Source organism: Oryza glaberrima, chromosome 4 (genome assembly GCF_000147395.1).
Source record: "Oryza glaberrima chromosome 4, OglaRS2, whole genome shotgun sequence".
NCBI classification, from domain to species: Eukaryota; Viridiplantae; Streptophyta; class Magnoliopsida; order Poales; family Poaceae; genus Oryza; species Oryza glaberrima.
In genome coordinates, this window is record NC_068329.1 from 30,142,170 (window position 1) to 30,165,954 (window position 23,785).

General features: G+C 42.3%; 3 protein-coding genes across 4 annotated transcripts; all 3 read right to left on the minus strand.

Annotated features, from left to right (window-relative positions):
* Positions 1 to 4,047: 4,047 nt before the first annotated feature.
* LOC127769940 (dirigent protein 2-like) lies at positions 4,048 to 5,175 on the minus strand. The gene is made up of 2 exons (XM_052295601.1): positions 4,932 to 5,175; positions 4,048 to 4,651 (listed from the first exon to the last, which is right to left on the minus strand). The coding sequence occupies exons 1-2, from the start codon at positions 5,087 to 5,089 to the stop codon at positions 4,300 to 4,302; spliced, it is 510 nt and encodes a 169-aa protein (XP_052151561.1). The 5' UTR covers positions 5,090 to 5,175; the 3' UTR covers positions 4,048 to 4,299.
* Positions 5,176 to 5,639: 464 nt separating this feature from the next.
* Positions 5,640 to 15,722, minus strand: LOC127769939 (kinesin-like protein KIN-14I). Its single transcript, XM_052295600.1, has 23 exons — positions 15,006 to 15,722; positions 14,519 to 14,591; positions 13,715 to 13,846; positions 13,341 to 13,570; positions 12,936 to 13,263; positions 12,332 to 12,431; positions 12,058 to 12,239; positions 11,844 to 11,959; positions 11,621 to 11,723; positions 11,165 to 11,317; positions 10,939 to 11,085; positions 10,666 to 10,866; positions 9,765 to 9,929; positions 9,558 to 9,701; positions 9,289 to 9,429; positions 8,987 to 9,181; positions 8,776 to 8,902; positions 8,486 to 8,688; positions 8,207 to 8,389; positions 7,981 to 8,076; positions 7,300 to 7,497; positions 6,394 to 6,665; positions 5,640 to 6,285 (listed from the first exon to the last, which is right to left on the minus strand). Exons 1-23 carry the CDS (start codon positions 15,146 to 15,148, stop codon positions 6,093 to 6,095), a joined length of 3,825 nt encoding a protein of 1,274 aa, XP_052151560.1. The 5' UTR covers positions 15,149 to 15,722; the 3' UTR covers positions 5,640 to 6,092.
* A 4,123-nt stretch (positions 15,723 to 19,845) lies between these two features.
* Positions 19,846 to 23,678, minus strand: LOC127769334 (N-acylphosphatidylethanolamine synthase). Of its 2 annotated transcripts, none has more exons than XM_052294885.1 (5): positions 23,382 to 23,670; positions 22,066 to 22,193; positions 21,147 to 21,232; positions 20,892 to 21,029; positions 19,846 to 20,452 (listed from the first exon to the last, which is right to left on the minus strand). In XM_052294885.1, the coding sequence occupies exons 1-5, from the start codon at positions 23,630 to 23,632 to the stop codon at positions 20,165 to 20,167; spliced, it is 891 nt and encodes a 296-aa protein (XP_052150845.1). In that variant the 5' UTR covers positions 23,633 to 23,670; the 3' UTR covers positions 19,846 to 20,164. The 2 variants fall into 2 exon arrangements, 1 of the variants encoding a protein (XP_052150845.1); XR_008016759.1 differs by having other exon boundaries at positions 20,304 to 20,452; positions 20,892 to 21,001; positions 23,382 to 23,678.
* Positions 23,679 to 23,785: the final 107 nt, after the last annotated feature.

Consider the following 23,785-nt stretch of genomic DNA (forward strand, 5'->3'; position numbering starts at 1 on the left):
GTGGCTCGATGAGGCGATTCCCGCTGTTCAGGGTTTTCACCATTAGCATCGCCAGTTGGTGGCTATTCCGGATGCGCTGCAGCAGCGGCCTCTTCGAACGCATTGCTGAGGTTGGTCACTGATTCCCGTAGTCGTTCTGTCCAACGTGCGAGATTGTCGTTCAGAACGTGATAGTAGGGGGTTTCCCTCAGTATTGTGTTGACGGCTCTGATGTGCTGGGCCGGAGTAGTCACTTCATTCTCCGCTTCCGCACCAGTGCGCGCTGACGTGCCGACATCGTCGATAGCCAATACCTCACGCGGCGTACTCGTTGTCGATGATCCATAGTCTTCGAGTAGGTGCAAGACTGATGGTTCATGGGGATCGATGTCGATTATCCCAATAAATCGATCTGAAATCGGCATCGCTCCTTGTTCCTTGTCCTCATTCCTGATGGGGATGCGTGACTGCTGGACCTTAGGAGGTGGCGTATTCATGGCGCTGAGAAAGACCTTGCATCTCGAGAGGTCGTGATTCTTTGTCTTGTGAATAGGACAATAGACATCACGAGTTGGAGAGGTACGCTGAATTCCACGCTCTTTGCAGGCACGAATTTCAGCATGGACGTTGAGAAAGATCCAGCAGGCTTGCAGGGTGTGTTTCCTGGTTTGTGGATAGGACACCAGGACCTTGTCACCTCGGAAGTAATCCTCGTCGGCTCGTGATTCCTGTCGGGAAGACAAGGCTTGGCCGCACTAGGATCCTTCTCGGGTTCGGACGTCGTCGACGTTCCGATCTCCGCTTCGGCGGGTGGATCCTTCAACATGGAGTCGCCCCGGGTTGTAGCCACTGCGTTCTCGTTTCCGACCATTGGCGGACCAGCTGAGATCGGCATAGTGGTATAAACCGAAAAGACGATTTCGCCGACTTGAGTCCACACCAGTGTTGTTGAAGTAGGAACTCCTTGGTTGAAGTTGGTGTTGACGCTGTTGTCGACGAAGCTGGATGTCATAGTAGTAGAACTTTGAGCACCAAGTCCCCTACCTGGCACGCCATTGTCGACGGGGGATACCCATAGACCGGATATAGAGGGTATTGGGGTACGCTGCTATAAGGATCTACGTAATACGACATCAAGCAGGCAGAAAACAAAGATTATACTGGTTCAGGCCCCTTGGTAGGTAATAGCCCTAATCCAGTTGATATGGGATTATATGATGGAAACCACAGATTACAAAGGGAATAGTGGAACTCGACGGTACCGACGAGATCGTAATCGAGTTGATCCGATTAGATCTCCGACGACTTGGCTCCGATAAGCTCCGGCTTCGTAAGCTGTGGTGGATGTGTTGGCTCTGAGATTCGATGCCTTAGGTCCTTCTGAGGGGTCTCTTTTATATCGCAGGTCAACTGGCTCCAAGTAGGACTCGGAGAAGCCGGACCGAACACGACACAATGATGACTCAGTTCTGACTGAATAAGACTCCTTCCATCTGTGAACTCCATGATGAATTTCCTTAACGTATGCCGAGCACGTCCGTATACTCGTGAGCATACCATATCGATACGTGACGTATATCGAAGGGTAGAGCGTATACCTTACCCGTAACCCTGACAAACATAATATCAAATATATTGAAGGTTAGATTTAATAAAATTATTTTTTTATAAGAGTTGTTATATTTTTATATAAAGTAGCATGGTGGTCCACGCAAATTACGTTGCTAACACCGTTATATTTTCTCACATAAATAACGTATACATTTTCACATTTTATTATTGAATTATATTAAAATGGAAACATAATTTTAAATTATATTCTAACTTATCAAACTAACCAATATGCAATTTTCATATTGTAGTATAGACACGTGGTAGTTTGACTTAGACTAAATTTACTGCGTCTTATGATAGGGGGTAGCTAGCTAGCATTGTTTGCAAGCTTAATTTGGTTGGCTCGATTAGGAAACCCGAGCATATATTCCATTCAGTATGCTACCCTTCAGACGTAGGGCCTGTCTGCTTTATTCATATCCATCTATACTAATAGTCTCGAATAGATCAGTGTCGGAGCTAAAATTATTTTTAACATGAGTGGAGCCAACTAGTTAGGTAATGACTATAGAAAAAAACAACATAACAGTGTTGGTTGCCTCTGTTCCAAGCTTTTCTATGCGGGTCGTTGTGGAACTTATATTGATGCTCTAATATTCTGACCAAGCCGTGTTCTCTCTAAAATTTTTAGAATATAAGGATGGGAACTAATATGTAATAACAATTATTTTCCTCTTCGTGCTAGAAGAATTGAAGTTTGACTAAATTGAAGAGCATAGAAATTAGATCTCTGTGTTCGAAAAAAAATGTTCTCACCGGAATAACCCAACAAAATATCTACCTTGTAATATCGTAAGCAATATGTACTGTGGCGTCATGGAATAATTGATGGAGAAAAAAAAACATAAATTTTGCTATAGGATATCGCGACTTCGTGGTTTTAGCTGTAGGACACCGCACGAAATCACTTTTGGGGAAACACACTCTATAAATATGGTTATTTGCCATGGGACACTCCATCCACTAAATTAATATTTTCGTACCGACTAGACGAGAAGAGGCCCACTTTTTTACGCTCCTTGACCAAATTACCCCTCCTTTCTCCTTCTTTTCCTCTCTTCTTCCTTATCTCTTCCCCCCTCTCTCCTTCCTTATCTCTTCTCCCTGTGGGCAGCGTGGTGGGCGGCGTCGACCGACGCCTGTGCCCGGAGCGTGCGCGGCTTGGCGGCATTGGCGGCGGCGCCCGGAGCGTGTGCGGCCTGCTCGGCGATGGCGGCGCCGTCCGGATGCGCACGGCCTGCTCGGCGGCGTTTCGGTGGCGAAGCTCCTGCAGGGCCGGAGGTGGAGGCGTGGCTCTCCTCCATGCCGCTGGGCAGGGCCGAGCTGGTCGCGTGCAGCCTGCCAGCAGCTTGCTGTAGTGGACGCCAGTTACAAATTGGCTCCAAATCCAAAAGGCTCAGGGCGTCCCATTCCGAGCACGCGGAGAGCGGCTTGCAACGGATAATCAATCCTAAATTTCTAATCCCAAGTTGATCTGTTCTTTTTACTATTTAGAGCAGGTACAATAGTAGGCTATAAGCCAACTGCAAACATATTTTAAGTGGATAAATAAGGAGAGAGAAGAGTAGCGGGCTACAGATTTATAGCCAGCTGTAGCACGGACTCCAAGACGCAGTGTGTGTATGACAGGTCGGACCAGGTATTAATAGTGTAGTATGTAACTATTGTATGAATAAGCTATGGCTATAGATGAATTGGAGCTAGTAGTTGGCTATACTATTAAACTTGCTTTTAGATGCATGTTTGAATATCAAAGACGTTTGTCTAGCTTGCATGTACAAAGTCCTAATCATGCCGCCGAGCAGGCCGCGCGTGCTCCGGGCGCCGCCACCGCCGCCGAGCTTGTCTTCTACCGTGACCACTTGTCCGCAGAGGCCATGTGCCTGCAAAAGATTCGACACCATTGCCAGCCACACCGCGATGCCTCAGCAGCCAACCCCGCCGCGTTCTTGCCGCAAAGTGCCGCAAAGCGCGCTTCTGGGAGCATCTCGACAACCACAGCACTCACCGGTCAGGCAACATGCCGACAACCTCACCGGAGAAGAGAGAAAGGAGGGAGAGAGAGGAAGAGAAAGATAAAGGAGGAGCAATTTGGTCAAATCATGTAAAAAAGTGGATCCCCTCTCATCCAGTCAGCATGAAAATATTAATTTAATGGATGGAGTGTTCCCTAGCAAATAACAATATTTATATAGTGTGTTTCACAAAAGTTACTTCGTGCAGTGTCCTACAGCTAAAACCACGAAGTCGTGATGTGTTGTAGCAAAATTTGCCAAAAAATAACGCTAGAATTAGCAAGCTGTTGGCACATCAGCCTCAAGATGACCGATGACTGTTGGGCTTGTGGGCTAATTGTGCTAGGCGTGCAGCACTAGCAGCAACCTTGGGCTTTGGCCCATCCAACAAGTACGAGAGCAAGCAGCAGCAGCAGTTTGCAAGTCTGTAGGGAAAGAATGATCCTACCTCGAGAATTTGAGGCGAAATGTTATTTATAAGGATGCTTTGCCCTGAGCAATTATAACACCGAGTTTATTTTTACATGAGTGTGTCAGTACAGCGTAGGAGTGGTGAATTGGGCCTATGAGACGATGGGTCGGAAAAGAATTCTCCGAACCCCAGTATTCGTCACGATCGCCGTGCATACATATGTTCAACCGAACACCAAAGCAAGCACTGCACGATATATAACACACCACGGAGTAGTATTCAATGGTCGAGGGTGAAGTACATGTCGAAGACGACGACGATGGCGGTGTCCGTGGAGCTGAGAAGCTTGCTGGTCATGTACCCGCGCGCGAACCGGAGCTTGCCCGTGCCGCCGACGATGCTCCGCTCCGACGGGCCCGTCGTGATGAAGTGGCCCTGCGTGGCCAGCGTGCTGCCGCTGTACGCGCCGTAGTCGGAGAAGACGAAGTTGATGGCCGTGAGGCCGCCCGTCTCGTCCAGCGACGCGTGCACCGCGAGGCCGTGCGCCCTCCCGATCAGCCGCGACGCCGGGTCCGGCCCCTCCCGCAGCGCGTTGTCGAACACGTTCACGTCGCCGAACGTCGACGAGTTCCTGCAGTACATGTTGTACGTACGCCATCACGCAGGTGGTACATACTCTAATTAAGAGCTATTTAGATTATAGCCAAAATAACCTTTACAAATGTCAAAATTTTAACAAGCTTATAATATTATTAAAATTTTGACAGGATCTTTTATGTATTTAGCAAAATTTGACAACAAACTAAATACAGGTACTTTTTGACAATTTTATAAAAAAAATACGGTTGAAAATAGCATTAATCTGAACACGCCCTAATTAAGCTTCCATGGACTCATGGTCAGGTACGTACCGGTGAAGGCTGGCGACGTTGACGACGGTGGCGTTGGGCGTGCCGGCGTCGACCTCGTGGAAGTAGAAGTGGAGATGGGTCAGCTCCGCGTCCACGACGCTGCAGACGATGATCGGCAGGAGGCAGAGGACAAGGAGAGGAAACCGAGCAGCGGCCATGGAGTGAGCTAATTATCTCCTCGATCTGTGCGTGGTGTCAGTGATTGCTGAGCCAATTTTATGGTGAGGAAATAGGAATAAGAGGCTGTGTGGTCTATTACATTGTACTCACAAAAATGACCCTTCGATGCGCCTCGTCTTGTTTGGTTGCGTGACTTCCGCACCTCGCGCGAGAGGAACTAGTGTATTCTTCCGCTGCCAAACGTTGGATAGTCCCAATCTGATGTACCCGCAAGGTTGTTGCATGGAACAGTTGTACTTTATTTATTTGAAGTAACACGCATCTTATTTAGAATAAGACGCCTGTGTTCGTTAGTGATAGTTTGGAAATTTTTTCCCTCCGTATGAAAACTAGATAGTTCATTAGCACATTTATAATTAAGTTTAAAGAATTTAAAAATAGATTAATATAATGTTTTACAACCTTTTAATATATTTCTTTTAAAAAAAGTATTGTTTAGCAATTCAAAAAAACATACTATAAACGAGAGCAGAAGCTGAGAAATGAGTTCAGAACGCAGAGGCTAGCTCACGTAATTTCTACTATATCCTAGGTCAACTTGAAAGGATTGATGTCACACTAATAATTAGCAACTGATAGGAACATTTTATCGAACGATAACGTGGAAATCACCATCCGCTAGTCCATCTGATGCCACCAACATTTGCTACACTGCTATAGAAGTGAGCAGAAGCAGTAGTCGTGGCACACCAATGTTCAGGGGACAAAAAGGAGCTTAGTTCTAATAACTCTTCCACCATCTGATTCTCCTATGAATGTGTGCTACGGTTCCCTTTGTACAAGAGGCATCATTGCCATAATATAATCTGTTACTATACAATTGGTGTACAACATTGTTAGGTCATACCGGAAGGTTCTGTTAGCGGGTGATTGGTGAACACGTCGGCGTCGGCGAGTCGAAAATGATCATCAACATCAGTCACCTCTGCAGACGGTGCAAGGATGCAACCAGGGGCATAGAATTCTGATGGTACCTTGTTCTCAGCTAGTCAAGCGATTATCTGCTTTCTCCTTTGGTGTCCTCTCTTCCTGTATTTCCTCCAGGTCGTCGTCTTCACTACGCTTGCCAGCTTGCTCCTTCCAATAAGCAATTAACTTCTTCAACCTCATGATTTCCTTTGGGGCAACATGCTTGCTCGTATCATTGATAATGCAACGCACTCGTGAAGCATACCTGCAAGATGGAGGAAAAAAAAATGCCAGTCAATACTCAACAGGTGTACACGAGCACCAGGGGCATAACACAAAAAGACTTGTATACTGGAGCAATAGAAATTCATACATGAGTGAATTGTAAGTCTCCTCCAGGTTGGACTCTGCTGGTGAGACATTCACAAACATCAAGGTTTTCGCATTGCCTCCAAGAGAATCACTCATCAGCATTGTCAACTTATGGTTCCGATAAGGTATATGTTGTCCATCAGAAGATAAAGCCCCAATCACATCAGCCAATGCAGAAAGAGACTTATTGATGCTTTGAGCTTCTTTCAGTTGTTTTCCTGCTGAGCCGGACTTTTTCACCCTCTCAGAACCAGCAAGGTCCACGAAACTTAGCTGTTCACACGGAAAATTTTGACAGCTTAGAATAGCATCTCACAGCCTAGCTTAACATATAGTGTGTTCTGTGCAGAGTTTATTTATTCTTAATTAATTATAGCAAATAAACAACACAAGAAAAATAAAACTTAGAACATAGTTTGATGTAGATGCCTAAATCAAATATGCAAGTGCTACAGCAATGCGTCGGTTTTATGAAATATATATTCCGACAAGCATTCTGCGATAGATACTCCCAGTCAAAACTCAAAACAAAAGGCTGTCAAATTACGAAAATAACTAGATGCAAAGAGTTATTATGGGCAAACAAGTGTCATACATAAGAAGGCAAAACTTATCAACTTGAGGTAAGGTATGGTAATCAATCTTCATAATACGTCCACTGAAATATGGACATATATGGTAGATGTTTAGTTTGATATCTGAGGAACGTACCATGCAAAGGTATATGTAAATAGGTATTTTGTAAAAGCGGCAAATTTAAACAATATACAGGTAAGTGATAGAGACGGTTAAATGGAGACAATAAGAATACTCAAATATAGTTTTTTTATAAAAAAAAATTGTGAAACAAATTGGTTATGCGACACAGCAAGGCTAGCATGAGGTTTCCAGTTACAACCCACCATACCTTTCCTCTTGCATAAGATTGAGTCTGGAGGTTGGTACTTTCAATAATGATTGAAAGAATTAAATGAGACCTTGAGCTCTCATCATTCATATTTGTTCCAGCGGTGTGTCTTCTCTCGGAACCTCTTAAAATTATAGCCCTCAGTTCTTCAAAACTTGAAATGTTCACAACTGTCACATTTTCAACAGTAACAACCCCCTAAAAGGAAAATTATAAATTAATTAGCTCTATAAAACTGTAAAATAGCAACAATTCATGAGCAATTAAAGATATACACATTTTAATAGAGGGAAGTCCTGAAGGAAATTTGCATTGGTCAGAGGTTTGTCTCTACTCCCTGGCCACTATTACCCTCAAACTGTAGCTATTTGTGTTATATAGTTCAATTATGGAGGTACAGGAACACAGATGAATGTTACCGATGCATCGTCTTTTACCTAAAAGGTGCTAAAATTGATTGCCTAAACTTGCAACAACAAATGTAAACCAAATTAGCGAAAATTATATTATCTTGCTTGAAATGAGCAAACATTAATTTTATGACAGTACAAGATGTTACTTTTGAGGCACAAAATATAGTCAAATGGGAACATAACTTGTTCTTCTAATCAACAGACTTCAACAAAAGCAGACAACGTGTGAAGCAAGAACAAAGAAGGTTAACATGTCTTGGTCCTATACCTTGGAATCCTTTTTTATTTCCAATTTTTGGCGTGTTGCGTTTTTGGCCAACAACAGGTCCACAAGATTATCCTGATAAAGCTCAACCATATATGCCTGCGTATCATATGAAAGTCAAAATAAATCACTTTGTTAATAGTACAACTGTTGTTTACATAGGCCAAATAAATAGGTATCATCCAATGCATATAAATGTATTTAAGGATGCACACGAAAAAATTGTTACCTTCAAAGAAAATGAATATTTGTGACCATCACGCTTTATCACCCTAAAAAGTTCAGAGGTAGCCCTTGGGGTAAGACCAGGATTGTTTTCAGATCCATAAATTGTAAAAGTTTTTCCAGAACCAGTTTGCCCATAAGCAAATATACAAACATTATATCCATCAACGGCCGATTGAACTAGATACTGCATCACAAAATTCATGATAAACACATGGAGTCCAATTGCAAATAATCTAATGAGCACATGTATGTTAAAAAGAAGTGTTAAAAAAAAGGTCACCTTCGTGTCCTCAAATACTTCTTCTTGGGTAGTGTTAGCATCAAAAACACGGTCATATATATGTTGTTTTGACTTGTCATCTTTCCATGGATGTGCAACTGTAAACTCATCAGGGCTGCAAACAATATTCTTGTCCTTTTCAGTGAGCTCCTTATCATTTAGAGGACGCAGACGACAAAAAACTCTTATTTTTCCCTTCATATCTGTGAGCAATTATGATTCAATTAGAAACCAAGATATCATAAAATACTATAAGAACTAAAGAAAAGTAACTTATATTTCTAGCATACCTTCAATTGTGTTATAATAACGCTTTCTCAGAACCTGCTCTTGCTTATAAAGATTTTCAAGCTCAATCAATTGTGCTCCTTGCCTTTTAAGAATCTCAGCAGTCTGTTGGTTTTTTCTGTCCACATCCTGAAATATGAAAAATAGAATTTTACAAATTTCTGAAGGTCCTATAAGAATATTGAATGTACTTGTCATATATCTTGTACGTACCGCTTTGAACTCTCGTAACTCGTCAAGTTCTTTGAGACTGTTTTGCAATGTATCCACCTCAGCATTTCTTAAGGCAAGAGTCGATGCAGTAACATTCAGGGAACGTGTTCTGCTTTCCAGTTTTTGCTCCAATTCAGCAATACGAGATTTCAGCTTGCAACATTCATCCTCATAAACTCTTTCCATATTACTTTTCTGTATAGTTGAAGAAACCATATATACTCAAAAATATGAAACAAAAAAAACTATGCAATGCTCACGGTGAACTATAATTAGGGGATCCAGGATAAGCAAAAGAAAACCTCTTCACTTTTTGCTCTTTCAAGCCTTTGAACCTTCTGGTCAAGCAGATTATTTTCCATTGTTAATTTCTTTGATAATTCCTTGGATGCATCAAGCTCCTTCTTACAGGATTTTAACTCCTCCTCAAGCTTTGCTAACATCTGTTCAGAACCCCCAAAAGGTCAAATGTATAATAACAATTTGCAAACCTAGGGTTGGCTACAAAAGATACGAGCAAATCATATAAGACAAAACACAGCCTTAGAGATATTTAATTGTTCTAAGGTACCTCAATGCTATTATTGACAGTGCCTACAGTTGGGAGAGTATCTCTCTCAAAATGATTTCCTGATACTCCTGTTCTATTACTGCTTTCTTGGCCCTGACCACTTTTTAATCTGGTCTCCAGTCTAGTTTTCTCCATCAGTGCAGCCTGATAAAATTGCAAGTTAGATTATACAAAATATTTAACCAAGCTGACAGTTTATCACCATACCTGCAAAGAGGAGTCCTTTTCATCACAAAGGGATTTTAGTTTATCAAGATCATTTGTTACTTCTTTAATGCTTTGCCGTTCAGATTGCAAGGCATCCCTCAGACCTTCTAATTCTTTTTGCATATCTCTTTCTTGTTTTGTCTTCTTCTGTAACTCCTCATTCAACTATAAAAAAAAAAAAAGACAACCAGTGACAAATGAGCTATGTAAGTAATGGTTTCTTCCATGCTAAATATACAATGCCATTATCTTCAATATGTTGCAACTTGCAAGACCGAAGTAGGATCTTAAAGATATACCTTACTGTTACTGAGACTTTTAGTATTTATGAGGCAAGGTATATAGACCGTTTTAACTAAAAATGGCAGATGTACTCAAGCACTCCATGAATAGATGCTTAAAAGAAATATGGCGCTAAAAAAATCATGATTTTAAGCCATATTCTCTGTACGAAAATCCACCAATAACATGAGACAGAACTGCCTTGTAGACCTTTCGAGTTTGACCTACTAGTCTAGTTCATTGTCTACCATAAAAATGAGTGAAATTATAACATCTATTGAAATCCTTTGATATGCATGAATTCAGCTTTTCACCTAATATGTTCTTTTTATATGTGATGCTGCAAAAAAAAAAAACTAAGTAATATACCATTCACCTTCTTTTTATCTATCACAGAGGGTTATAAATTGGCATAGGCCAGGAAGCATTAATCAAATAACCGTTTGCAGACAATAATCCAATAACGATCAAATGATCTAGATATTGAATCTAAACTAGCACAGAAAATTACACTAGATCATACATTTCAGCTAGAGGCAATAACAAGACAGTTCTCCCAAGATTATAAACTATAAGCAGTGTTCATTATCAATATTATTTTACGGCTAAAACCACTTACCAGATCTGCTTTCCTTTCAGATTCCTCAACTGCTTTTGACAGTTCTTGGACACGTTTCTCATATATTTCAATATTCGGTGGTTTATATGTTTGAGAAACATCGTTTTGAGAAACCGTGCTAGTAGCAGAGCGTGCTTTTGAATATCTGCGGAGCATCACATCATTGATATGCGTCTGAAGTGCTACACATATTTCCTCGCCCTAAATATCAGATGGTTATTTCACAGCCTACACATAGTATGAATTATTTCCTGGTAGAGATTTAAAACTAACCTGCTTAGTTTCAAACTGAAAGATATGAAGAACACCAGCGACTCTCATTTTAAAGAAAACAGCGGTATTGCTGCTCCCAAATTGCATGATATCTCTCAGTTCTGCAGAATGAAGATATTCCTTGGGAACCGGACGGAAAAAGTGAACCTGCATTAACGCAGAAAAAGAAATTAGCTAAAACTGGCAGAAAACGTATAGCATTTCAACATGTGGTTAGGCATCAGACCCCTCGTTTGTTTATTCCCAGAATGATTCTTCCAGGTAAAAGTCCTATTGGATCATCAATCTTCCGGACACTGAAGAAAACTGAGTTCCCATATGGAAGAGTCCTTAAGATTCTGAGAAACTGTTGCCTTGCATCATCTTTTGACAGATGTTCCTGAATGCAACAATAAAGCACTTAGGTAATTGAGAAGTATCAAGCATATTTTGCATGTAAGTTCGAATTGAGAAATTTACTATTTCATCACAACTTACATTGAAATAATTCATTTGAGAGAATAATAAATTAATTTAGATTTGCAAAACCTCCCCTTTCTTACAACTAGAGGTTAGTCAATCATTGATATGATGGACGCAAGCCATGGAGTTGAATAGGAAAAGTATGTTACAAATTGAATAGACATAAAATAATTAGATCGAGTTTGTGTGGTATCATAAAGTTGTACAGATAGGTAAATACCATTAACTGATAGCGTGAGACAATGTCAAGCTCCCAGTCTCGCTTTGCTCTTGTAATTGCAACTTGTCTGGGTAGAAATCTCTCTAAAAGAGATATCCATTCACTAGGAAGACAAGAAAATTTCATGTCAATAAAACAAAAGGATGTATCTTATTGTTACAATCGCTGAGACTGCATTCAAGAGTGAAATGGGAGATCAGGCAGGGCCTTACAAAATACTTACACACAAGACTCGGGATTGTCAACAAAGCCAATTTCGACCAATATTTGCAGAGCAGATAGCTGTGCAGCATCATCCCTACCTACTGGATAGTTTCCTAAAATATAATCATGTTGTAACTGCATAGCAATTATATTAGTCAGCACTTCCAAGGAAACAATATTACTTCTGTAACGTAAGAATTGGCAGCGCTTCAATCAGCTGCCCAGGCCAGTACCTGGACATAAGATAGCTGAACAAACATTGGATCAGTTATAGCCTCATCGGACTCACGGAAGAGGCGTTTTTTAAATACAAGTTTGCAGTGTAAAATTTCTCCTTTGTTCCGATCCTTGGCTGCCTTGAATTCAGATAGGAGGTCACCAATATATTTGTTATCATCTAAACCAATGTACTCCTCTGTGTATGAAAAGTAAGGAAACAAAAGTGCTGTTAAAAACAACAGAAAGGGAGGAAAAGGTAGCCTTGTGACTTTGTACTGAAAGAAATACCATTGCCAACATCTGAAGACTTGGATCCATTAACAACCTTTCGGCATTCAAAAAGGCTGAAACTAGAATATACTGAAAGTTTGATAATGCCAGCAAGTTCCTGTCATTATAAAATGTTATGTTTCCTTAGATCTTACAACTTCAAATACACCGTACAGAAACAGTAAAAACTATACAAAAAATTCTGATGAATAATACAATAGTGTTTCTGATATTCGAACCGAGTTGTGATGTTGGGAATCTCTGCTCTGTGGCAACCAGAAGCAAGACCTAAGTACCTAATAATTTGAAGTAGAACTATTTTTGTATGGAAACATTGAAAATATATTTTGGCATAAAACATGAAATCAATTAACTGTCCTCAGTCCCCATGCACATAAAAGAGATATATTCATAGTTTTTACTCCCTCCGTCCCATAATATAAGGGATTTTAGAGGGATATGACACATCCTAGGACAACGAATCTAGTCAGGAGCTTGTCTAGATTCGTTGTCCCGTACCAACAAAATATTATATGTGTCTGACTGTGAATTATTCTGAAGAACTCAACAGCATTAGCATATATCAATTTCAAATCTACTTGCAGAGGAGAAATGTAAATACCTCAACAGCATCAGCAACAGTTGTTGCCATGTCATATGTGATCTCTTCAAAAGTTTCATCCAAGAAAAAAACAATTGTTGTAAGCTTACGGCTGGATAAAAGAGCCTCTATCTCCTCCCGTGCAGGAATTGTAACCCTAGGGCCTGCCTTAACTGAGCGTTTCAGTGCATTTAGTGTGTTAAGTGCTAGAACTCGAACATCAGAATCAGTTGTAGCGCCATGAGCAATGTAGTGAACATACTCAGACAAGTATGCTCCAATATCTTTGCTTGGTGGCATGGATGACGCACATAAATACATAAGCTCCCAAGCTCTTATTAACCAAGCCCTGTAAGTACAAATAATAACATTCATAAGATGATTGTATCCCATCGAATTGCTATCCATGAGAAATCTGCTTCATACCTGTCGGGATTGTTACGTGTTTGTTTTGAAATCTGTGCAAAGAGCTCATCTCTCAGTTCAGAACGTTTCAAAGTATGCTTGTAAAGCTTTGCAACAAGTTCAATTCTTTCATCCAAACTTATTATTGCTGGGGAATCGATGCCCATGTACTTCAGTATGACATGGAATAACTTAATTGAACGGCTTACAAGGTCACTACTTATTTTTAGCAATGACGTTGGAATAGGATCCTGCAAAAATAGACCAAAGAAACTCTGAATAATAGAAGCATCGCCATTTTTATCATAATCTTATACTTTTGCAAAGGATTTGAAAACATAAACAAATTGCTCAAAATGCAACCTAACAGATAATGTGGGGATTGATGGCATCACCTTTTGGAAGCACAACATATCTTCCAAGGTGAACTTTTCACGAACATGTGGTCCCACAGATTTCTTCGAAAAAAAACCACGTTTTCCAGCTGAATGGATCTGTTTTTGCATTGCCTTCAGAAAGCCCTCTACCTGTCATATACTCATATTTCAGTACTACGATTAACATGGCAGTCATATTAATTCATTATGCATGCGTACTGACACTAATAATCGATTCTATTGAAATATTTCCATGCTCCTATTGAATCACTGCAGTCTACAGGTACTGAACGCAGGGACAAAATTTACAAATAAACACAGAACTCTAACGAACTAAGTTAAATCCAAGATTCAAGTATGATCCAGTTTACAACCAATGAGAAGATTGTGAGGAGCCTTTCCCAATTCTTCAGCCTGGTAAGTTTCCTACTTGCAAATACTAATGTTAAGGACAAAAGGACTAATGACAACGAGGTAGACAAGCCTATTTATTCAAGTTAGAATAGTGAAAAATGCATAGCTATATGAATATTTATCCTTTCTCTCAATATTTCACCATCCATTTATAGAGAAAACATCAATTCTTAGTTGTTACAGGATCTCGTCAAATTTATTGCATGGTGATAATTATGATGGGCATCTTCCGTCTCAAACAATCAACTGTTGCAATTGTTCAGCAAAACAATGCCTCAGCTCCAAAGTGTACGCTCTTGTAAACCACTAAAGGCACAACATGGTCATCGTAATGTAAACAATTGAACATGGATGAGATATTGCTATCGTCATGGGATGTATCACACCATTGGGAATGCTAGCATATACCTGGAACCTATCAATAAGTGGAATTGCTCCAGCAAGTTCCGGAGGTATGGACATAGACAAAGTCGTCGGGGTACTGCAAAAACAGTAATGCAGAGAGTAAATAGGGATCCATTCTACCTCACAGAGCAAATAAAAATCGCATGTGAATGTGCACGGAACACAGCTTGGTAAATAGGGATCCAATGGCGAAGTTCAGAATAACAAAAAATTTGGTACCCGAAGCATTTAAGCAGTAGTAAGGTAGGCCAGGATTCGAGTACAACAAACACACCCAATTATAGCGACACTAATCCAAAATAAATGAGTAAATCCTTCTCTCAACCCAACTTTTCCTCTACTTTCCAGCAGCCTGGGAAACTTTTAGGTAATCATACACAATAGAAAATTCAAAACCTCAGACGAACAAAACTTATCCGAAATTTCAGCAGGAAATCAAAAATCGCTAAACCGACAGCATAAACACCAGGAGGAGGAGACAAGCACTCACGGTGGCGCGAAGCTGTAGCCGTCGCTGTCGTACCCATCGCCGCCGCTGGCGCCGCCACCGTTCATGCTGGAGGTCGCCGAGCCGTGCAGCGGCGTGGCGGCAGTAACCGCGCCGTTGCTTCCACCGACGCCGCCGGCCGCCATCTCCCTTATCCACCCCGCTCCTCAGAGACGCAACCCCTCAACCTCAAGCCTCAACTCCCATCCACCACGCAGCAATCGCAACCAACCACCACCAGAACCCCCTGAACCCCCTGAATCCCGCCCCCGTTAGCCGGCGTGGAGCAGGCGAGCAGCGCGGCCCTCAGATCCAGCGACACCCAAAAAACGCAAGCAGAAGCACCAGCTCAGAGCTCCGCGCCCCTCCCCGCTCCGTGCAGCTCGACGAATGGACGCAGATCCCGCCAATGCAGGCCTCGAAAGTATAGACAGACAGCTACTCGCACGGCGTGTCGGGGTGTGGGGAGAGGACCGGGTCGCCGCCGCGTCCGCCCGCGGCCGGCAGGACGAGATCCAAGCCAAGGGGCGGCGCGGGGCGGTGCTGGAGGAGGAGGGGAGAGAGAGAGAGAGGTCGAGGTGGGAGGGAGACAGGGAGAGGCGAGGGGCTCACGAGAGGGAGGAGTGGTGGTGGCGAGGACGAGGAGGCGGAGGCGGAGGATTAAAGAAATCACGCAGCAGCGCCAGCGAGGGAATTACTACTCGCTCTCGCTTCGATTTTGATTTTTCGGGGGGGAGGTGCGCTTGAGGAGAACAGTTTGCGTTGTTTTTTTTTAAAAAAAAAAAGAATAAGAAGCAAGGGGGGAGGTGTCCTGTTGGGCCCACTCTACAGTGATGACATGGCCGTCAAGCGTGAACCGCGCGATGAGCAACGTGACACACAGCATGCATCCTGACGTGAAGATTTTTACTTCTCGTACTCTAGTCCAGGCAGTAGATGAGTTGATTTTCATTTGCCTATTTGCAGCTTCACGTAGTAGTATAAACATAGAGTCGTATCTGGTATGCAATGATATGCTAATGGTAATACTGGTAACTCTTTTTTTTTGGATTTTATAGTACGTACTGAATCACGCTATTTATTTGTGCAATGAAGTGAAGCGTACTAAACCAAAATGCATTCATTTACCCCGCATGAGTTGGAATTGAACGAATCCCATGTCGGATGTCCCTCCCCCCCTGCGATTCCACGTGTAGCGATTATGGGTCCTACGGGAGAGCAAATAGGATATGACATCGCTTTCTGTCCCGTTCCTCCCATCTCAAATTCTTAATTTGTCCTGGCATTTTGCAAGCCTATATATTCCTTCAATATTGGGAATGTTGTTGCATCCAGCCTACTCCTCCTAGTATAACGGCAAACAAGAAAAAAAACATTAAGTTTGGCAGAACGTGGTGTCCTCGAACTCGTTTTGCAGTAAAACCGAGAAACATCCGGTATACTACTATCGATTTTGCTGGCGCCGCTTGTGCAGTTGTGCTGATATAGGGGGTGTATAGATGGTAGTGAAAATAAATTTTATTAAATTTTAGCATTAACTAAATGTAAGTATTTTTTAACAACTTCAAAATAATGCTCCCTCCGTCTCAAAAATAACAATATTTATCTCTCAGAATTTGTTTCAAAATATAACAATTTCTCCGTCAACATTCTCTTCTCAACCAATCACAACCTTTCATCATTCACTTTTTCCACCTATCTCACTACTCATTCAATCATAACCTCCACTATTCATTTTTACATACTTTCTTAACAATTGTGTTTAACTCTAAAACTTTTTATATTTTATGATGGATGGAGTACAGGATTAAAAATAATATCAATCAAACATCCCCGTAGAGCGCGAAGCAACTGGCCAGACTACTGTTCGCGTGGCCGTGCACCGCCACCTAACGACGGCATCTCGCGGCCCAACACGCGCGGCGGCAATAAGGGGAGAGACGACGAGCTAGCTAGCTAGCCGCACCGTGCACACGCGCGCCCGCAGCAGAAGCAGCAAAAAATTCCAATCAACCGAGCAGGCGGCGGTGTGGTTATACACGGTGGTGCGTGGGGTTTCCGCGGCGGCCACGGACCATGGCGAGCCGGCGAGACGGCGAGCGAGCTTGACGTGTACCTTTTGTCGATTTCTCACGAGTACGTACTGTACACGGTATCTGAGGCGAGAGATTAATTGCAACACAGAAAGGAGAGGGAGATCTCATCCCCATTTTTATGCTAGTTTTACTTCGATCCGCCTTTGTTCGGGCCCCGGTTGGACGCAGCGTAGGCCTACCATGTGAGATGCCAGGGAGAGAAGTGAGAACACCAATGATGTATCATGAGTACGCACGTACGCTGATAACGAAAGGAATCGTGCAGCAAACGCTCGATGTGTAGTACATAGCATGACACTTGCTGAATGCTGATCCCCTGAAAGCGTAAGCTGGGATTAGTTCGGCATCATCTACGTCGCCGTCGACAGCTATTGTTTGTAGTGTGTGTCTAGCTTTTTTGTTGGTCGTAGTCTGGATATCAAAGTCAAGAAAGCTCAGGAATTCCCTTCAAGTTTTGCCAAAGGGTATTTAGTGGCTACGGCAAGATGGCTAGGACACTGCATCATGCATGTATATTTACTGACCGGTTGTTAGCGGGACAAGCCAACAGATAGCCAGCGACAATCGCACTACGAGTCTAGAATAATGCTACTGATTATCTGACTGTATCTATACATATCCAATTAAGCAGCTACTGTACTGATGTTTTATGAAGGAATGTACAGGTAACTAACCAAAGAGGGGTCCATTAAACAATTCCTATGCTCCAAACGGATCTGTTCTTCACAGGGGTCACGAAGCCATTGCGGGATTGAAAACATCTCTCAGTTTTTATTGAAGAAAAAGGTCCAAATTTATTTGGAAAACTCGTGAAATTTGGACAAAATTTATCAAAAATTAAATTTTAGTTCGATTTTTTAAATCTAATTGGTTTAACAAGGGTTTGTACTAAAGCTATCTCAATTCTCAAAACTTCTTCTTCTTCTTTTTGGCAACCGAATGATGTTCATTTCTACGAACCATGTATGAGGTGAATAAAAGTAAGAGAATATAAACTATTCACTTCGTCTTATAATATAGCAATTTAAAAGTGGATGGGATATTTTATAGTACAATAAATCTGTACAGATTTTATTGTAGTATGAATTGTCTTATCATGGACGGAGAGAGTATAATACAGTTGAATCAACAAGGAGATCCCACCATCGTGTAAAGACTAAAATAAGTGTACCCCTCTTAATGTTTGGACAGCCTTTTCTCCTTTTTGGCTAAATACAGTCGTTTTAATCTCTAGTAACAAGTTTTTTTTAAAAAAAATTCTAACACACTGATGTGTAATCACGAAAGCCGATTATTGCTAATGAACTCGTACCATTACCACGAGGAAGGAACGCCCTGCTGACAGGACGGTTTGGTCTCGGGATGTAAAAAAAAGACCCCGGTTGAATCCACATGTTCCAGCCCCGATTTTGCCACATCACGCATGGTTAAAGCAGGTACAATACCAGGCTATAAGCCAGTTATAAACATATTTTAAAGAGATAAAAAAATAGAGAGAAGAGCAGCGGGCTATAGATCTGTAGCAAGCTGCAGCACGAACTTCAAGACGTAATATGTATATGACAGGTGGGACCAGGTATTAATAGTATAATGCCTATAGATGATTTAAAGTTAGTAGTGGGCTGCACTATTAACCTTCCTCTTTAAACGTTGATAGTGTTGAAAATTTTGCACAGAATTAAAAGATGCGTGTGGAAATTAGCGCGGGGTCCGAATTAGCGGCTGAGCCGCTCTGGCAGCTATTGGACCCCTCAAGCTAGTCCCAAATGGAATGCACGTACGCACCGTCGCACCGTCCACTGCCGCACCAGACGGCCACGAAAACGACGCGGCGCTTGCTGTACGTTCAACGAGGGCGCCGACCCGGATCACCTAACTCGAAATGCACTTGCGTTGAGAGAGACACTGTCACGTACTACGCCGCGGGCCGCGGCGAGTAAAAAAGACGTGACCCCGCCCGCCTCGCGTATATGTAATGTACCGGTTTTCTATCTTGATTGCTCGCGTCGCACCCGGCAAACGCATCCAATCCAACCACCATCAACGTTTTTTTTTTTCCAAGTACAAGGATCCGTGTCGGAGACGGAGGACGGCATTGAGTGGGCGTCACGTATTTCCGCGAGGCCTGAGCCGTGAACGAATGAATACGTCTCGGCTGAGGCTGAAGCCTCGAGTGCCTGGCTGCCTGCTCCTGCTGTTGCCCGTGGAGACAGCTGCTTCTGCCTATACAGAATAACAGAAAAATGACAGTTTCCACCATGGCTGGATGGCTGGCTGGCTGGCCGGCGGCATGTTGGGTCACTTTCGAAAAGAGGAAAAGAAAACAGCGAATGCGTACAGCAAACGGTGCTCGCCCGCACAGTTGTTGCGTCATGTGATCCAGTGGTCCGTGGGATTGCATTTTTCGTCCTCGATATACTAGTAGTACATACCTGTTATTCGTGCGGTTCAGCCGAATAATGTTCAGAAAAAGCCATCGCACATCGGGTCCGTCTGGGCTCGAACTTGTCCCTTCTGGATCTTTGGTCCTTGAGCCGGTAGTATCCAACAACCAACACCAACACTACTGGGATTTGGAAAGTAAAACGGTCATCCACAGGTTCAGAATAAAAAAGGGCACAGCTTGCAACACACTATGCAGAAGCACTACTACAGTCTATCCTCTGGGGTGCAAAGAGGTTTTAAACCAAAGCTGCACATAGTGCCGGGGAAGACAGAAATAACAAACAAGCCAAGAATAGAACATCTAACAAGTTGAATAGGCGATGACTTTATTCATGCCTCGTAAACATGGCAAACCATTCCAAACAATAAAAAGAAAAGTAGGCGCTTGACAAATATTCTTGACCTACTGAAAAAGAAATGCCTCGTAATCTAACATGCTGAGTTCTATCTCTCACCGTCGTCTCAAATTTTCACCTCAACAGATGTAGCGTCCACTGCCTACTCTCAATCGTCTTTGCATCATCTGAAACTGTTCAATGAAGCTATATATCCTACCATTTCAAGAAGGTATTGTTCAAAAAAAGGAGGTGCCTCCTTGGATTGCAAGTAAACAGCCAAATATCAATGTTGCTTCAGGTCGAGAAGTCTCTTTCGCAATGTCTCCATAACTGATTGGATCTTATCTGATATCTTCTGGTAAAGCCATCTCTGAGCCGCTTCATCTAATCCGTCTGGCATGATGCTTGGCCAACCCTTCCTTTCAAAAGATGAATCCTGGGGTACTGTTCTTGCTGCCTGCTTCAAGCTTGGCAGATCAAACTCCACTGGCTCTCCAACGATGATATGTATCTCCTTGTTCCAGAGAGGCACTGGCGGTCGACGCCCAAAAAATGATTTCTCTGGCATGACCTACAACCAAGTGGGGAATATATGGACAATATTCTATCAAAATTATCATAGTTTTTATCCAGAAAAAACAAATACAGATTCACAAGTTGCTTGGGTTCAGTTGAGGTTTCATCAATGGAGAGTAAGCAATCCTCCAATCCATATATCTTGGACCTAGTTGTAATTAAATAAAAAAAGACAAAATTTTAACCTATCAGATCACTTATCACACAACTTAGCTTCTTGCGTCAATTCTTCCCAATATTTTAATCTCATCCAATTGATTTGGGAATCAAACCCAAAATTCAGATGTTAAGTTCATCGAATAACAGAAGGATGGGCGGTACATCATGCAAAATGTTCATATTCCAGAAAGAGGAAGATAGCTTTTGATTTGGAAGATGAAACTGCTACTGGCAAAAAATGTTGACATGCAGGAAATATATAGATTTATACAAACCTTTTCAAAGCCAGAATGCACAATAGGCAAAACAATTGGAGTAACTGGTGCTCGGACGATAAGACTGGCAGTTCCCCACTTCAGACGTCTGATTGGCTGATCATCTTGAGCTATTTTTCCTTCAGGGAATGAATGCAACTGTTTGAATATGTCATGACGAGATTTGAAATTAAATAAAGGCCAAAATTATGAGTAGAGATACAAGAACTGTCAATGATAGAATGGTCGGTGATGAAATGAAGAAAATGTGCATACCCAGTCTCCAGTGCTAAGCACTTCAAGGGCTTCAGTCATATGATCCTGATAAATTCCAGCACCTCGTGTGATCGGCACACATTTCCCTGTGCACACAATTATTTGTCAACAGCAGGATTGTCACATGATGCAGAGAATATTTATTAAGACAAAGATTGCCAAATTGTGATGTGCACAAAAACACCAATGTTGCACGAACTGAATTTCCCTAAAATGTAAGGTCAGGAGCAGCAAAAGAATAAAGAAGCTGAAAACAGAACAGAATATTTCAAATAGCAAATGAACTAGACACAACACATGTGTTAGACACGATAATATTGCTGTTGTGTTAGCACCAGCACAAATAGCACGGAAAGTACCAGAACATATCATTTGGTGGGAGATACTGAAAATCAGAGGGATAATTAAATGGTTAATGCCATCTATATGGCAAGTACAAGACGAATTAATACTATGCCCAGCAGTCTCATAGTTCAACAGGGAAATATTACCAACAGAGAATGGTTTGACAATCAGTAACATATTCCGACAGGGGAGAATGTCAATTAAGGATGGTTGACAAATCAGTCACTTCATTCTAAAACATATAAATCTCCATTGCTAAACTTCAGAAAACCACTAAGAAAATGGTTCATATCTTTGAAATGAACTATGCGCTAGGGATCACACAGAATGGATGGCACCATTTGTTGTGTGGTCTGCCAGTGTTTGTTGCCTTTTCTTTTCATTTCATGCTGTAGCTGAACTTTGTCAATTCCAGAATCTAATTTAAGCGAAGATCAGGCAAAATGCCCAATTTTCTACAAGGTATTCTGTTATGGTTTACCATTCTGAGTTGTCATCAGCCAGCCAGTCAAATCAATGCCAAAAAAAAAAAGAAGAAAGAAATAGGAATATAATGACATATAAGAAGCCTCACCAAGTCGAAATATGTAAGACATGAACACATTCCTGAAGCAGATGTCCTCTGCTGTCAACACCCATCTTTGAAGTTTGGCATCTGTAGTTGGAAAACCCTTGAATCCCCACATAAGTGGGTCATCCATCCTGGTACAAACAAGTATAGCATAACCTCAAGGTTATTGAAATGGCCAACACAGACCAATTTTAAGCAGAGAACTGTACATCCAATTCATAACTATCCATCACAATTATTGTGGCACCGAGATGTTCCATATGTATATAAAAAGATAATTTGTCAACCGGACATGTAAATATTCATCTTCTGTTTGTTTCACATGCATTTTGTCGCAAAGAAAAATACAAAATGCAGTTTCCTTACAAATAAGTTGGCATAGAGAGGATGATCCAACTAAACAAAGTTAGATGAAAAATGAGAGATCCAAATTCCATAAGTACAGTGTCAATCTAGTTACATGCTTAAGTCTAACTAAAATTTCAACAATTTAAATTGAAAACCAGTTATGTAACATGTTCCCTATTGGCATCATTGTGGGGCCAGGGCCAACACAGGTGACATGTGAAGATGCTAGAGCAGCCAAGGGTAGGCGGTTCCCTTTACCTTGCCCATCAAGTTAGTCCTTTGTCCGTTGGGATAAATTAGGAATACACTTAATCTCTAGTTGCACTCCGGCTCTATCTTTAGTTGTAACCCTACATGTTATGGACAAAAGGCAAGCAAGAATTAATCCAATGTATCTTAATATCTCTTCTTATCGCTGCGCATTACCTTCCGAGCACCTTCTACTCTATCTCCCCAACAACGGTGATCTTCCCTATGATTGTGTTTTCTATTATCTTCTTGAGAAATGGTTACTCTCTCTGCACCTTTTGCTTTCTCCAACAAAAGCACCAGAGTGGCGAGGTCCAGGACTTTGCATTGTCATCTTTCACAGGTACAAACTTAGTCGAAATCTACCCCTAATCCACTAAAAAACTAATAGGGCTGCTTAAAAAAAACGTGAGCAAGGCTTCTCCAAGTTGTTTTGATCCACAAGGCAAGTATGACTAATTGACTATATATAACATGCTAACACCAATTATGGAGTCAAATGTTATCAGGCTGTGATCCCATTTAGTTATCAGGCGGGTTACCCAAAAAAACCACTGAGATTTTGCGTACAGGAACCGGATCAGCGACAGATCAAGCGCAACTCAGCAACACGGAATCTCCAGTCTCTCTCCTCTCAGGTCTCACATCAACAAGGGGAAATAGCAATCGGACATGGGGGGTAACATATGACCAGGGAATGGGGATGTTAGGGAAAAACGTACGTTGACATGTGGTTGCTGACGGTGAGGAGCGGCGTGCCGGGGGGCCGCGAGGAGACGAGGCGGAGGAGGGCATCGGCTTTGTGGACGGTGGTGGTGTTGAGCAGCGACGCGTACGCCTTGGCGACCGCCCCGACGGCGGCGATCACCGCGGCGCGCGGGACTCCCCCGAGGTGCCCCGCGCGCCCCGCCCACCGCAGCGTCCGCGCCGCCGCCGCGGCTCCGCCCTCGGCGGCGGACGCCTCCATCTCCATCCCCCTCTCTCACGGTCTCACCCACTCTCTTCCCTTTCTCGACGCGCGTTCTTCCCAGCCTCCCTGTCCCTCTGGTTGGTAGGGACACTGTGACAGTGGGGCCACCCTGTCAGTTGCTGAAGTCGCGTATAAGCGGTCGCTTTCTTTAATGTT